The sequence below is a fragment of the Salarias fasciatus genome (genome assembly GCF_902148845.1).
Source record: "Salarias fasciatus chromosome 7 unlocalized genomic scaffold, fSalaFa1.1 super_scaffold_4, whole genome shotgun sequence".
Classification (NCBI taxonomy): domain Eukaryota; kingdom Metazoa; phylum Chordata; class Actinopteri; order Blenniiformes; family Blenniidae; genus Salarias; species Salarias fasciatus.
Window position 1 is genome coordinate 3,971,286 of NW_021941229.1, and position 15,578 is coordinate 3,986,863.

At 46.3% G+C, this 15,578-nt stretch overlaps 1 protein-coding gene across 1 annotated transcript; it reads left to right on the forward strand.

Moving 5' to 3' along the window:
• Positions 1-561: 561 nt before the first annotated feature.
• On the forward strand, positions 562-13,691 carry ajm1 (apical junction component 1 homolog). Its single transcript, XM_030084775.1, has 2 exons — positions 562-597; positions 10,185-13,691. Exon 2 carries the CDS (start codon positions 10,239-10,241, stop codon positions 13,509-13,511), a length of 3,273 nt encoding a protein of 1,090 aa, XP_029940635.1. The 5' UTR covers positions 562-597; positions 10,185-10,238; the 3' UTR covers positions 13,512-13,691.
• The last annotated feature ends 1,887 nt before the right edge of the window (positions 13,692-15,578 follow it).

The window sequence follows — 15,578 nt, forward strand, 5'->3', positions numbered from 1 at the left end:
CCCCTGCTTACACAGGGAGAACATGCAAATCCCACCACAGGGGAGGCACCCCGCCCTGGGTGGAGGAACAAACATGGTGGCGTGAAGTGCAAGGTCGCGGAGGGGTCAACAAGATGGAGCCAGTCACCTCTGCCGGGGCTGGGAGTGAGCAGACAGCAGGCTGGTTCTGGAAACGTGTTGGAGCCACAGACAGATGAGCAGGAGCCTCCGCCTCCTCATCCTCATCCTCATCCTCATCCTGCTGCAGGCGGAGACCAGGGTGTGTGTGTGAGAGTGTGTGTGAGTGTGTGTGGTCACAGAGATGTGGATGGTGCAGCAACGCGGTTGCGTAGCAATCCACACACACACACACACACACACACACACACACACATAGACTCACGCACGGCGTGAGGCTGGGGAGGGAGGAGGAACGGTCGGACCAATGAGGCGCACATTGCAGTTGTAGCTCGTGCACATGTCCGCTGTCGTCATTGGGAAACACTCTCTGCTTCTCATCGCATCCCCGGAAAAAAAATAAATAAAAAAATTACAAAAAAAAAAAAAAAAAAAAAAAAAAGGATGGATCAGCACGAGCTGCGAGTCCGGACGGATGCGGTAAGCTTTTGGATTTACACACCGTGCACACACGCACACACACGGTGCACACGCACACGGCCCCAGCCTGCAGCGCCGCGCCGCTCCGTGCGTCCTGATCCGGGTTCGGATCTGCTGCAGCGTCCCGGTCGCCCGCTCGCTCCGCGCGCCGTCGTTCTTTCCGACCGCACCGGCTCGCGCTCGCGCGGTCCTGCCGCTCATCGCTGCACCGAGCCGCGCGCTGGACGAGCGTCCATCTCCAAACACTGACATCATCCTCCTCATCCTCCTCCTCCTCTTCCTCCTCCTAGCAGCGCGGCTAGCTGCTCCGCGCGGCAATGCGACGTTTGGTCCGCTTGAATCTCTGAATCTGCATCCAGCCCGGCTCTGCTGGAGCGGCTTCAGGACAGACACAGCGGCCGAGAGACAGCTGCAGGGAGACAGAGCTGCAGGGAGACAGAGCTGCAGGGAGACAAAGCTGCAGGGAGACAGAGCTGCAGAGACACAGCTGCAGATGGACAGGTGCACAGAGACAGAGCTGCAAAGAGACAGATGAAGAGAGGCAGAGCTACATAGATGCAGAGCTGTCCTCCTCTCAGGCCTCGTGTCTTCAGGCAGACCAGCGATGGCGGATCCAGATCTTTTACGGGAGTCGGTTCTTTTGGCTCGACTCACTGGAAAGAGTGTTTGGAGTGTGTCCCCAGATTTCTTTTGCTGGAATGAAGTTTCCGTATTGTCCTGTCAGAGCAAGAAGGTCATGGGGTCAAGGCCCGTTCTGCACTCAGGTTTGCATGTCTACATGCATATGGAGGTGAATGTGTGTGTGTGTGTGTGTGTGTTAGCATGGCTATAGCTAGGATCAGCTCCAGCGCCTGTGACCTTGGATTCTGTGAAATGACGGATAAATGATGAAAATAAGGTGTAAAATCTACACGTACAGAACGGCTGTCTATATTCAGAAAGCATTCAACCACTTAAAGTGAATCATCAAAGAGCAAATGAGAGAATAAGAAAACACATAAAATATGCAAAACACAAAGGAATCAAACCATCAGCAGGTTGCTTCTGTCTTTGGCTTCAGAACCTGATCAGGAGCCACACTGGAACTCCACTGAGCCGAATGATGGAAAAACTATCTGGAAGTACAGTAACTCCACCGTTCCCTCGGTTTCACTGCAAACAGCTGATCAGATATGCTGCTACAAAGCTTCAACTCGGTGTTGAACAGCAGACCGTTCATAAACCTGTCCTCTTACTTTTCATCTTTGTAAGTTTGTTGCATCAAACCGATGTGACATTTTCTTAAACATGCCTGCAGAATAACCTCATTCAGACAGAACCAGACCGCTACACATTCCTGTGGGTGTTCCCTGCTCCAGTGTTCCATTCCCCGCTGCAGCGACCAGCCGGCAGCTCGACTGGAAAACGACCTTTGTGTACAGTTTACAAGGTCGTCTTGGGGGCAGAACACACTCCACGGACCACATGTCTGACACGGTGTGGAACCCAGCCGCATTCATTACAGCAAATCGTGCCGATGTTCCCTGCTGGTCGGCTGCCGAGCAGTTTCAAAGATGAGCAGAATAAAGCAGAACAGAAAGACTGAATGCTGCTGACTCATTTACAGACATCTCCAATGTAGTGGATTGAAGCAGATAGTCTTTTTGTGTGTGCTGGTGCGTTTCATTTCAGTGTGTGTGTGTGTGTCCTGTGATGGCCTGGAGTTTCCTCCCGCCCTCACCAGCCGCCCATCATGAATTTTAAAAGAGGGCAGCAGAAGATGGATGGACGGTAAATGCGATGCAGCCGCGGCTGCGCTCGCTCGCTCGCTCGCTCGCTCAGGAGAGGTGTGGAATAATCGTACGCTCCTGAAATTAAATTCCCCTCACAGGCCGTCTGCTGCAACGCTGGAACAGGATGTTCAGCCGTGCGACTGCCAGGCGGAACGTCGGCGTCCTCGCCGGAGAAATACAGCGCTCTGTGTTTATATTTACAATATGTGGTGACGCGCAGTCGACATATGCGAGGCGTCTGCCGGGATTTCATCATAAAATCACACCGGAGGGACAAACGTCCTCACCTGGTGGACGACCGAGCAGTGGACGCTTCCCAGCAGGCCCTGGACCGGGACAAATTCAGTTCAGTCGGTTAATATTTACAGAAAAAAAACATTTTCACTGAGTTTTCTGCTGTTGTTCAGTGAAAGGAATGGTTGACTGTAGTTTCGAGTAGGTCCAGAAAGTCCACAAGGTCCAGAGGGCCGAGAGGTTCTAGAAGGCCTACAAGGTCCAGAGGGTCCAGAGGATATAGACATTCTAGAGAGTCCAGAGGTTCTAGAAGGCCTACAGGGTCTCGAGGATGTAGAAGATGTAGAGGGCTGAGAGGTTCTAGAAGGCCACGATCTGGATTTTCTATATCATATAGAGGTTCTCAAAGTTCCAGAGGGCCCATAGGTTCTAGAAGGCCTACACGGTCTAGAGGATCTAGAGGATCTAGAGGTTGTAGAGGTTCTGGAGCAGGGGTGTCCAAAGTGGGTCCTGGAGGGCCGCAGTCCTGCATGTTCTCCATGTTCTCCCTGCTTCAACACACCTGAACCTCATGAAGATCCATGACCAAGTCCAGCAGGAAGCCTGATAATGACCCTCGTCACTGCCAGCTGTGTTGAAGCAGGGATCTAGAGGGTCTAGAGGGTCTAGAGGGTCTAGAGGGTCTAGAGGGTCTAGAAGTTTCAGAGGGTCCATAGGTTCGAGAGAGAGTCCAGACGTTCCAGAAGACTGGTCTAGAGGATCCAGGGGATCCCGAGGTTTTAGAAGGGCAACAGGTTTCTGAGGATCCAGAGGATCTGGAAGGCCTAGAGCAGGGCGGGCTCCTGGTCCTGGAGGGCCGTATTCCGGCACAGTTCTGACGTGAACTGGCTTCAGTACGGCCGACAGGAACGTTCTCAGGTTCCTGCTGAGCTTCATCATGAGACATTTATCAAGTTCAGGGGAACACTGAAAACATGCAGGACTGTGGGCCTCGAGGACCAGGAACGCCCAGCCCCGGTCTAGAGGACTAGAGGGCCGGGCGCATCCAGGACGGCCATGTCCGGTCCTGGAGGGCCGCTGTCCCGCCTTCACTCTGAGACTGCTCTGACAGATTGTAAATGCAGAGGGCCTGCAGGCGGCGTCTCCCGCCTCCTGCTCATCGAACACTTCCTGAATTCTGTGTTCGTCCAATCATAACGCCTGTACTCCATGCTAATGCTAACAGAGGTGAGCTAACCCCGGCCCATTAGCCTCCTTACTCCTCATCTTAGAGTGGTAATCCGGCAGGGTCCCCGGTGACTCACGGCTCCTCGGCCTCCGGTAATCCGCCTCCTTGTTTTGCCAACATCTCTCTGCCTGAAGCGAGGACGGAGCTGATCTGGCGCCTCGCTCACGTCTCGCTCAGGTAAACGCCTGCTGCCGTCGGCTGCACCACTGCGACGGTTAATATCGCTGCAGCGCCGGGGGTTTTCAGAAGCGCTTCATCCACAGATGCTCATTTCCTCCTCTACACTGATGAAGCAGCTCGGGACGGACGTACAGAAAATATACTACCTTAAAATAAGGATGCGTCACCCTTTTTTTTATCCTGGCGTGTGCACAGTGGCAGGATTCAGGTTTTCAAGAGAAAACTTTGTTGGTTCGGGATTCAGGTTTATTCTTCTCCCAGAACTGGCTCGGTTCCTCCACAGAGTGGATCTCTTGGTCTGGGTTCAGGTCTGGGTTCTGGCTGGGTCACTCCAACAGGAGGAGTTTCTGATTTTAAAGTTATTCTGCTTTACGTCCACTTTCATTTTCCTGACGTTTAGTCTGCTGCAGGTTTTCCAGAAACAGTGATAAATCCTCTCTGTTTGTTTAGAGGAGTCCACTGCTGTGTGTGTCTTTTTTTAATGGATTCCAGAAGGTTCTGAAACAGTATCTCCCTCCATTCCATCTGTTTTCTTACATTTCAACACACATTCCACTGCCTAATCGAGATTAAATCAGATATAAGATTAAAATAAGAGCTATATCAGAATGGCTCCATTTCTCGAGCCTCATTAATGTGGGAGTTTAAGGATACTGTTGTTTTTTCAATAGATATGTTTGAGAAATGAAATGTGTTTGTTTGGGTTTCAAAAGTGATGAGGACTGCTCAGAGCTTTTCATTTCCTCACTCAGGATCTCTTTCCTCCTTCCCTGAATGAGGAGCCACAAACCTCTACAGAATCGGCTCGCTCTAGCTCCAGTGGTGAGGATGAGGTCCTCCAGTATAAAGTAAATTTCTGTGGTTGTAACAGTTTTCCAGCCCTGCTGTCGTCTCACATGATGTATTGATTACAAAGCGTTTACCAGAAGAAAAACACTGAGCTCCATTTCTCATTGAGACTCTAGTTAATGAGAAAAAGTAATTTTTTGGCCTGTGAACCATCCTCTTCCTGCCAAACGTCCTGCATTAACACTCAACACTCACTCCTCGGTCCAAGGCTGCAGTCTCTTTCACCGTCTTTGTCCTTCGATGAGCATAAAAGCCTGTTTCAGATCCACTACACTCCAGTCACTGAGCCATGCTCAAAAACCTCTCTTTGCTTCTGACAAATGTGTTTCTTTGAGTTTTATTCACAAACTCCCAATTTTCACATGGATGATGAGTAAGATACATCCCCAAGCCTAACTCAAACAAACAAAAACAAGACTATCTTAACTCTATAAATCCAGTCTAAATATGATGTAAACATGACAAAAGTATTCTACAGTAAGCCTTATCTTTACTTGATAAAACCAGTCAAAGTATTATCTTAATTCTTTAAAGCCAGTCTAAACATTGTCTAAGCTTCATAAAACCAGCATAAACAGTATCTTCACTCAGTAAAACCAGTCTAAACATTATCTAAACATCATAAAACCAGTCTAAAACTTATCTTAGCTTGTTAAAACCAGTCTTAACATGATCCCAACTCTTTGAAAACCAGTCTAAATATTGTCTAATCTCTATAAAACCAGACTAAACTTTACCTCAACTCAATTAAACCATCCTAAAGATGACCCCAAGTCTATAAACACCAGTCTAAAACATTGTCTTTATTCTTTAAAACCAGTCTAAACAATGTCTAAGCCTCATAAAACCAGTCGAAACATCATCTCAAACTCATTAAAACCAGCCTAACGGTGATCCCAAGTCTATAAAAAACAGTCTAAACATGATATAAACTCTATAAAACCAGACTAAACACTATCTTAGCTTAATAAAAGCAGACCAAACATGATCTCAACTCATTAAAACAGTTCTAAACTTCATCTAAACACCATGAATCCAGCCTAATCAGGATCTGAACCCTAATCTAGTTTGTGCTGAACCCTGATGAAAGCTTCCTTGTCATATCGTCTTCTTGAGATCTCGGCCACCGCCATCAGATCACGCTTTACGAGCAGTTCATGCAGAAGACCAGTGAATTCCAGAGGACTCCGTTCAGGCGCGACAGGCCCAGTTATTCGGCCCCGCAGGAGCAGCTTCTTTATCGCGGCGCTTCGGGTCAGGGAGCATCGATAAAGCGCCGCTCAGGCTGGTGCAGAGCAGAGCTTTCTCCCCTCTCCTCCCCACGCTGCGAGGTATCCGTGCCTTTCTTTAGAAGACGGCGTCCGAGTGTGACACGCATGCAAGCTGGAGGAGCCGCAGAGAGAAAGAGTGACACGTAACCTAATTAGAGCTGGGAGCGGCGGCGTGGCGACTCAGTCTCCCGCTCTGACCTTGTGCGTTCAGAGCAGCAGGAGCTTGTGGCGGAGAGCGTGAGGCGGAAGTGTTCCCCGGCGACGTGTCGGGATTTCATATCTGCTTCTCGATCAGTGGGTCTGGTGGTTTAACCCTGCAGGACGCTGCAGCGGTGGAGGATAATCTGCCGTCCCCGATCTCGCAGCTTATTGTTGTTTTTGTCTCGTGTGGGACTCTCAGAGCAATCCAGCAGATTGGGACTGGGACTAATCTCAGGGAGAGAAGGTGGGATTATTGAACCTCTGGAGGTCTTGTTTGAGCAGTCCTGGACTGGGCTGGATTACTGATGGATGGAATTTACTTTCCAGAAAATGTCGAATACGCTCCAGAAGCCCAAACCATCCAATAATAAACCAGCTTCACTGCGTGTGAGGTGGTCTGCATACTGTTAGTGTGTTCGGGGTTTCACCCTCAGGCTTCACTTTAACTTAACACCAAGTCATTCAGGACAAAAAGTCCAAATGAAACCAAAAAAACACAGCAAATTGTTTATTTTTATTTTCTGTTTTTACCTCATCGGGCGTTTCCATGAAAATTATGTCATTTCTTTAGACAAGATGTAAAAGTAATGGAGAGAAATGCTTTATACTTTAAACACTATCTATCTATCTATCTATCTATCTATCTATCTATCTATCTATCTATCTGTGATAAAAGACGTTTATTTTCAGTGTGAGTCGGTTGCTGGTTCGAATCCTCTGATGATGTTTTTAATGTGTTTCAAACCTTCTGGTTCAGTCTGAGTCCTCCGTCACTGAACTGAAGCAGGTTCCAGCAGAACGCTGCTGGACTGGAGTAACGGCAGACCGGTGTGTTTGACTTTTCCCAGCAGAGCAGTTCAGTGTCACACGGTGTGGACGCCTCGGGATTAAACCCGGGATTAAACCCGGGATGATGACAGGAGGAGTGAGCGTTCAGTGTGAAGTGCGCTGCTGTCAGCACAGCCTTCCGTCGAGGAGCTTGTTTCAGTCAGGAGCTCAGCTGATGTTCAGACTGACTCAGCATCTGAACGCTTTCCTCCTGTTGCGGCCGTCGGTTCGTCCTCCTCCTCCTCCTCCTCGTCTTCGTCCTCCTGGTGTGTGTGTCAGTGTGTCAGTGGCGGTGCGGTCCGTGCTGCTGGAGGCTGGGGGTGGGGGAGGGGCTGGGTTCAGAGGATGAATTAGCTCTGCCTCGGGAGGCAGACATTTGCAGCACCGATGGTGCAGCGTTGCAGTGCGCTACCCACAATGCACCGCAGAAACCAGGCTCGCTAAGCTCAGTGACCTGAAGTAACTGTACTCCAGCTGCCCTGAAGGCGCAGGAGGCGAATAGTCAAGTATTGCCACTTATTTATTGTAGTAGTGCTCATTTTCTATTTTGACTCCCAACATCTGAACAGAAAAGGCGAATGAAGTGTGTATTTGAGTGTTTTAGAACGTCTTGAAACATCCTGCGATGGAAACTTTCCATTTCCAGATGTTTAAATGAGCTCCAGAGAAAAGATTCACCTTTTATTCACAGCTTTGAATCGTCTGTGTTTCTGTCTCTGTGGAGTTCAGTTCCAGTGTGTGTGTGTGTGTGTGTGTGTGTGTGTGTGTGTGTGTGTGTGTGAGCCTCCAGTCATGACGAGGCAGATTTGCTGAAGCTGTAAATCTGTGACAGTAACTTGTCAGATCGCAGCGCGGAGCACAAGGTCAAAGGTGGAGAGACTGAAAGGTTTAGGAAAAGAAGCGCCTCGCCCCTCGCTCCACCCCGCTCAGCCTGAGCTCACAGATCGTAGGTTTGAATCCTTCTGTGGGGAGTTTGCATGTTCTTCATGAGCATTTCTCCCGAGCTTCAGGCTGCTGAGTTGTTGAGGTCTGACAGTGTTCCTACTTCAGCATACTGACTGCTGAACGGTCACTGCTGTGTGTCAGGAAGACATGAACCATCCTCATCCTCATCCTCATCGTCTTCATCCTCGTGGACCATCTGCTCCACCAGTTGTTGGATCTGGATCTGGGTCAGTCCTGGAGCGGTGATCACACAGGTTGCAGCAGATTCTGTTTTTATGGAACTTTAAGCTCTTTTTCCGTTCAGCTTTTTTTTTTGTCATCGCCAGCTCTTCAGTCTTCAGTCGGAGACAGATTCTAAAAGTTTCCATGGAGAGTGAACTTGTGAAAGTTTCATGATTTGTGGATCCAGATCCTGGCGTGGGCTCCTCCTCTGGATGTTGTACTGTATTTCATCGTATTGGCTTTAGTGCCACTTTAAAGAATAACGTCTTGGCTTTAATTTAATCTATTTAATAATTCTATCGGATAAAAACTGAAGTAACTTCAGCTCCTCAGTCACTGATGCACATTTTTATACAATTTCTCCTAAATGTTTTTTTTTTTTTTCAGCCCGTTGACATGTAGAACGTTCAGACTCAGAACTAATTGTCACTTATTGTTTACTATTACAGTTTATGAATTTATCCAGTAATTGTTTTCAGTTCTGGGTCATGAGGCGCCCCGGCTCCCTCTCTTGGCCAGCCGCCACTCTTAATTTGAAAGGATGCAGCGAGGTGTGCAGACTCAGTCGTCCTATCAAACGATCTCAGCTGAGGGAGAAAATCTAAAAGAAAATACAAACTGAAGCTGAAAGAGAAGCACTGTGATACTTTCATTCGTCAAGATTTTTTTATTTTTTCTAACCATTGTTTAAGTGTTAATTTTCAATCTTGTAAATAAAGCCTCTATCCTGATCAGGGAAAAATAAAGACGTCACTTTTTGCACTCATCCAAGCTCCTCTGCATTTACAACACAGTCTGACAGACATGATCAAAAACTAATTGTAGAATTAAAATGTCTCACCAGAAATTTAAGATGGAATTCCGGCTCAAAACGGGTAGGGAGCCACTTTCTTACAGGATGTGTGTAATATAGCGATGAACGACTATAAATTAGTTGAATGAGTTTTGCAGAATCCTCTCGTGTTATCTCTCATTTACTTCTAAAACTCAAAACTCAGAATAATTCACACAAACATTTTGGTATTTATGTATAAATCATCATTTGTTATTTATTATTACTAATCAATACAAATAACCATATTTAAATGCAAACTGTACAGACATAAAAAAACAAGGTCTAAAAAATTATTTTTCCTTCAATTCTTGTGTCACATAAAAAATATCACTTTTCATCACTAATCCTCTCCCGTCTGGACAAATTTCAAGGGAATTTTCTGGATCCTCAGCGTTCAAAACCCAAAAATAGCCACAAACACGTACATGTGACGTAGAGTGCCGTCATTTTTACTGACATTTTAGATCTATATCTGTGTGTACAAAAAAAAAAAAAACCTAAACAAAAAAAACTGTCATAATCCCTCCTCTGGAGCAACCAACACTTTCACCTGCTCCACCCACCTGAAGCAACACTTACAATTTTACCTTACCCACACAATGAGCTATAAGATCCTCATGGCGTTTGAATACCAAGTGGCATGCGAATTGTTCAGGCCTCATTTTGTGCATAACAAGCATTTATAAATGAGGCCTCTGAGCTGTAGAACGTGTTTGGAGTCAGTGGCTCAGCATTCCTGTTGTTCTGTTGAAGAACTGTTTGTTTCCTTCAATAACAGATGCCTCGCACTTCCTCTGCGGCTCCATCATGGAACGCAGCAGCAGCCTCAAGGAATAGCTCCCATTCTGACTAACGGCTGTTTTTCCCCTGGATGCGGTTTACTTGTGATGTGACGATTAATATCACATTGGACTTGCTTTGACTAAATTTGCCAGCATTGTTTATGAATGAGCTGTTAACGATTGTTAAGGAAAATGTTCTGATCAAATTTGCTCACTAAAACTCTCTGTTTTCTTTTGCAGGCAACATCATCATTAAAGCAACTTGATGGGGAAAACTAGAGGAATCCCTTTAAAATGACACGTACAGACCCACCTGACATACTGGTATCAACTGTGCATCAAGATATAAAAGTGATCCCGATTTCCTCACACTACAAGTCTTTGCAACCCTCCGGACCATGTAATTCTACAAATTACAGCACACTGGAGGACAGTAAGAGAAAAGTCAATAAGAGGCACTGCCGCACCTTTGACTACAAGTCATTGGAATACCCCAAATCACACAAATACTCCATGGATTCTCCATACAGGATGAGTGACAGGCAGGCAGCTCACCCAGATGTGGCCTGGAACGCTCTGGGCCGCCAGCAGAGGTACCGCTTTTCTGCTCCAGACATTTTCAGCCACAGGTTAACTCCTCAACCGATGGCTGCAGACATGGCCAGTGACGTAGTGGTTCCTCAGCAAAAAAGGACAAGGTCGAAAAGTGCTCCTCGAGTCCAGACGGGGCTCACCCCTGTGTCTTTTGAAGTGTCTTCATCTTCAGGGAGGAAGGGCAGAGAGTCGCAGAGGTCTCACAGAGACTCTCGCTGGAGGCCAGAAGTGTCGCCACGTCGGGAGTCGTCCTATGCAGCAACGAGGGCTCACATGCATGAAGTGCATCCCATCAAGCTACAGCCTCAAATAGGTGACAGCAGCAGATACTCCCCTCACTATCCTGCTGATAATCTGGAAGGTGCGGGTCCAGATAAACCGGCGACCAGCCCTCATGTCCGGTGCCGGGTGGACATTAAACCTGATGATGCAGCACAGCATCATTCAGGACGGAAACAGGCCACGCCTCAAATGGACATACCCTGGCAGAGGCACCACAGTGGAGGGAGTAGGAGTCTGACTGTGCCTCGCCATTTTTCCTACTCGAGAACGCCAACTCCCACTGACTCATTAGGTACAGAAAGTAGACAAGCATATCAATATTCCCGCAGCATGCCAAATAGCTACTTACAGCCCATGGAAATCCCCCTGCAGAGAATGACTTCTTCAGGTGATTACTATGGTAGAGAGCGCCGAGCCCACTCAAGTCCTAATGTGCCAACCAAGTTCTTTTATGCTGACGAGCCAGGAAGATATGTCACTACTGTTCCTCCACAACCAAGCTCTTACTTTCACGATGAACGTTACACACCAGGACAAGCGTTTACTCCAAAAGTGCAGTATGTGCAAGATCCAAGAACTCGAATGGTTCATGCTGTTCCTACGAGACCTTATTATCCAGAGATGGAGCCCTATTCTTACCCTGTGCAGACAGGGTATCCAAAGTCCTATGCAGCAAATGAACCAGGGCCCTACATCATCCAGACACCTCCTACGAGGATACATTATGGGGACGACCCGAGGTCTTATCAGATTCAGACAGCTCCCCCAAGGTTCTATTATTCCACTGATATGTATGCAGTGCCACCCGAGCATCATGTGCCAGCAAGGGCCTACTACACAGAGGGCCGGCGACATGCTCGAGTGATTCAGGCACAAACAGATGACTGGTATGGGTCAGAGGCATCCGGTTATTCCACCAATCCTGCTTCCTATGTATCTCAAGTCACTCCGACAAGAGTTCAACAAGAACCTGTGCTACCTCCATGGTACGCCAACCCATGTGTGGAACCTCAAAAAATTGGTACAGAGTCTAAATCTTACTCAAGGTCTTGGGACAATATTCTTAACTCACGTGTGGAGAGGGAACAGCCACTTTCTGTACGAGGTCAGAGCTACGATGATCTTCTTGATTCCAGGAAACCTGCCTCCGTTGCAGGGGACAAACCCCAACCGGTGGTCGTGAATCTTTCTAGCTCTCCAAGACGCTATGCAGCCTTATCGATGTCTGATAACTCACTGATTGACAAAAGCCCAACAGAGACATCAAAGAGCACTACTAGCAAACTGTGGTTTGTCACTCCGGAGATTACAATCACTGATAATGACATTCGACCAGGAAACCTTAAGAAGGATGAAGGACGGTCTGCCAGCTGGGACATTCTGGACTCCAGAAGCACTGAGGGTGTGGACATAAATGAGCCTGACTTTGAAAGCGCAACCAAAGAGAAGACACATGACAACGCCTCACTTCAGCAAAGCCTTGAACAACTTGATGAGCTTCTAGCAGATCTTGTTACTGACTACAAGCCACCCAGCAGAAGGGCAAGTGAAGACATACTGGACCAACTGAAAAAGTTGATTGATGAGGAAGAGGCAGTTTCTCTGTCCAGGAAGAGCTCAAAGGTGGGTGCCGAGGAACCGGCTCCTCTGGACAAGCAGCCGACCCCGTTTAGGATTAACCCCGAAGCTTTTCGAGATATGGACGGGGCGAGTGACGCAATGAAGAGTGCAGATGAGTGCTCCCCGGATCAGAGCCCAGACGAAGACGACACCATGATGTGCTCCAACAACAAATGCCGGAGGACAGAGACTCTGTTCAACGCTTGCCTGTATTTTAAGTCTTGCCACAGCTGTTATACATATTACTGCTCTCGGAACTGCCGTAGGGAGGACTGGGACATTCATAAAGAAAGCTGCCTGTACGGGAGGATTGGCAGCACATGCCGACACATTATCAAACACTGCCGGGAGACTGCGGAAGTCCACAAGGCCTTTTCCCGAATTGCCAAAGTTGGCTACCTTTCTCGAGGTAGAGGAGTACTCTTCCTTGGTTTTCCTAATCCTGCGTCATCCAGTAACTTCCTCCAGTATGGCCTGGACAGTTTACTCATGTCCCCGACGTACCTGTCCCTCCGAGAACTTGAGAGCTTCCGGGACAACTTAGGGGAGTACTGCAAGGAGCTGCAGGAAGCCGGCAAAGAGTACGACCCAAACGAATGTTTCATCCTGAATGTATCCATTGCTGTCGGCGAGCAGTTGCCTGATGGTCCGTCGCCAAGGAACCAAACTCCAACCGTCAGAAAATACGCCAAGGTAGCATTGGCTTCCTTCAGCCCGGAGAGGAAGGTGCACAAGAAAGAGAGTGAAATGGAGACGCTGATTCTCACTCCGCCACCGGGAACGGCTGACATCGACAAAGAGGGCGAGGAGGGCCAGAAGGCCAGAGAGATCTGTTTCATCAACATACAGCGGGAGCTGAGGATTCGAGGGGTGTTTTTACGCCACGAATACCCGCAGGTCTATCAGCAGCTCTGCGCTTTTGTGGAGAGTAACAGAAGGTTTACACCCACCACTATTTATCCCATCGATAAGAGGACCGGTAAACAGTTCATGTGCATGATAATGGCCGCCTCGGAGCCCAGGACGTTGGACTGGGTCGGCACCCCACATCTCCTCGATGATATTATTTAAGTGCACCTTTTGTTGTAAATATATATGTATAAAAATACATATATATTGCTACACATATTTATATATCAATCCAATTACAAACATTTGTAGATATGTATTTTGTTATCAAAATGATATATATTCAAGTCTGCTTGGTCAGTATTATTCTTTATCAGAATATTTCCTGTCAGGTGCGGAATGACGACAATACATTATTTATTTTCATGTTTTTATCAAGCACATACTTTTTTAATCAATCACACCTCATTTATCCATATCTGGGTCACGTACATTTGCTGTTCGTTTCGGTAGGAACTAGCTACCACCCCCCCTTTTTTTAATTGTGAGTAAGTACTGTACGATCTTTGAAACTTGAGAGAAAATAAGTTTCCATTTCTGTGAGCAAATATTTTCATATGTGACTTTATTGTTGAGCCGTGCAGAAAATATGAAACATTATTTTCTTAGTGACATAAATACTTTCTATGCAAAGTTGTTTCATGAGTTAAATCCCATAATCCCACAAACAACAGGTATATTATATTATATTATATTATATTATATTATATTATATTATATTATATTACATTATATTATATTATATTATATTATATTATATTATATTGGTGTTGTGAAACTTTTTCTTAAAGGCAGTTGTGATGACTGAAAAAGCGTCAGTTTGTGCCGTGAACGTTGCACATGGTTGTGTTGCTCGGATCGGACTATCGACAGTGAATTTCAATGCTTGTTGTCAGATCTGAGTGTGACGGCGTCCTCGGGAGGACGGCCCGCTTCAGTTCTTCTTCAGCTGGTGGTCTGAAGAGTCACTGAAGCGCGGCCGGCCGGACATGACGGTGATGCTCTGAACGGACTTTTCTAATGGTGCCAGTTACCAGCCACATGGTAGGTATTGACCTGTACTGTTCAACTCTAAACACTGTGAATAGTAAGAATTACCTACTGCAGAAACAAAAAAATCCCGCTACAATACCAACAAGTCATGCAATTTCCTATTACACAGTTTTGTTAGCATTGTTGTTTTTCTATTTCCAGGTGAGACTGTATGAATTAGGTTTTTTGTCTTGAGAACAAGGCGAGCCAGAAAAAGTAGCGATTTCCAACCAAGAGGATTAAAGAAGATATTAGTTGTGTATTTGTGATGCACTAGGTTTATTACACGTGACTTGTACTGTCCTTTTTGATTTTAGCGAATCAGAATAATTATATCATTATTTAATAAAAAGAAGAAAAAAAACTTTTAGAAATTTTAATTATTGCAACTTAACCATGTTGCCTCATTGTTTTTAAGGTACAGTGCATTTTTCTTACTTTGTTTTTGTAGCATCCTTAGGATGAAACTTTATGCCAGAACACTGATTTCAATTTTAAATGGTTTCATATTTAAAAAAAAAAAAGAGAAAAAGAAAAGAAATCTGTCTAGCTAGATCTATATAATATGTTTGAGATGTTCTTACCCCACCTGACTGACTCAGCTGACGCGGCGGTCGCCGTGTGTAGACGTGGATGTGCCAGTCAGTACCTCGACAGGGAGAATCAGCTGTTTCCGTCCCCCTCTTATCTCAGCCTTTTCCCCCCTCGTGATTTTAGCTCCCCTCCGACAAGGAAACGTTTAAAGCTCATATATTTGGGAATTAGTTTTGACTGAGTTCTACTTGCTGTACAGATTCAGAGACGAGCCGCCGGCTGCATGTGATCCTGTTTTCTTAGCTTCGATCTCATTCTTTTAACATGACATTGATGATAGTAACATGCTTGATGAATGGATTTGTGAAGATGAAAACTACTATGCTGTAAAAGAAAAAAAAAAGAATTTTCCATTTTTGTCATTCAAGTTAAAAAAAAAAACAAGGCGATGAAGAAGAGACCTCACTAAAATATCTAGAAAATGCTGTAATCTGGTATTTTTTATACTTTAAGCAGATGTGTCTGAGTGTGTCTATTTATAAACCATATCAAATAAATGGAATGGGAACTGCTGTCTGAGCTTTTCATTTCTTTTAACAGAACCAGAGTCAGGAATAGAACGGAAGTGCATGAAAGTGAAGCAAACTGTCTGCAACTTCAGAT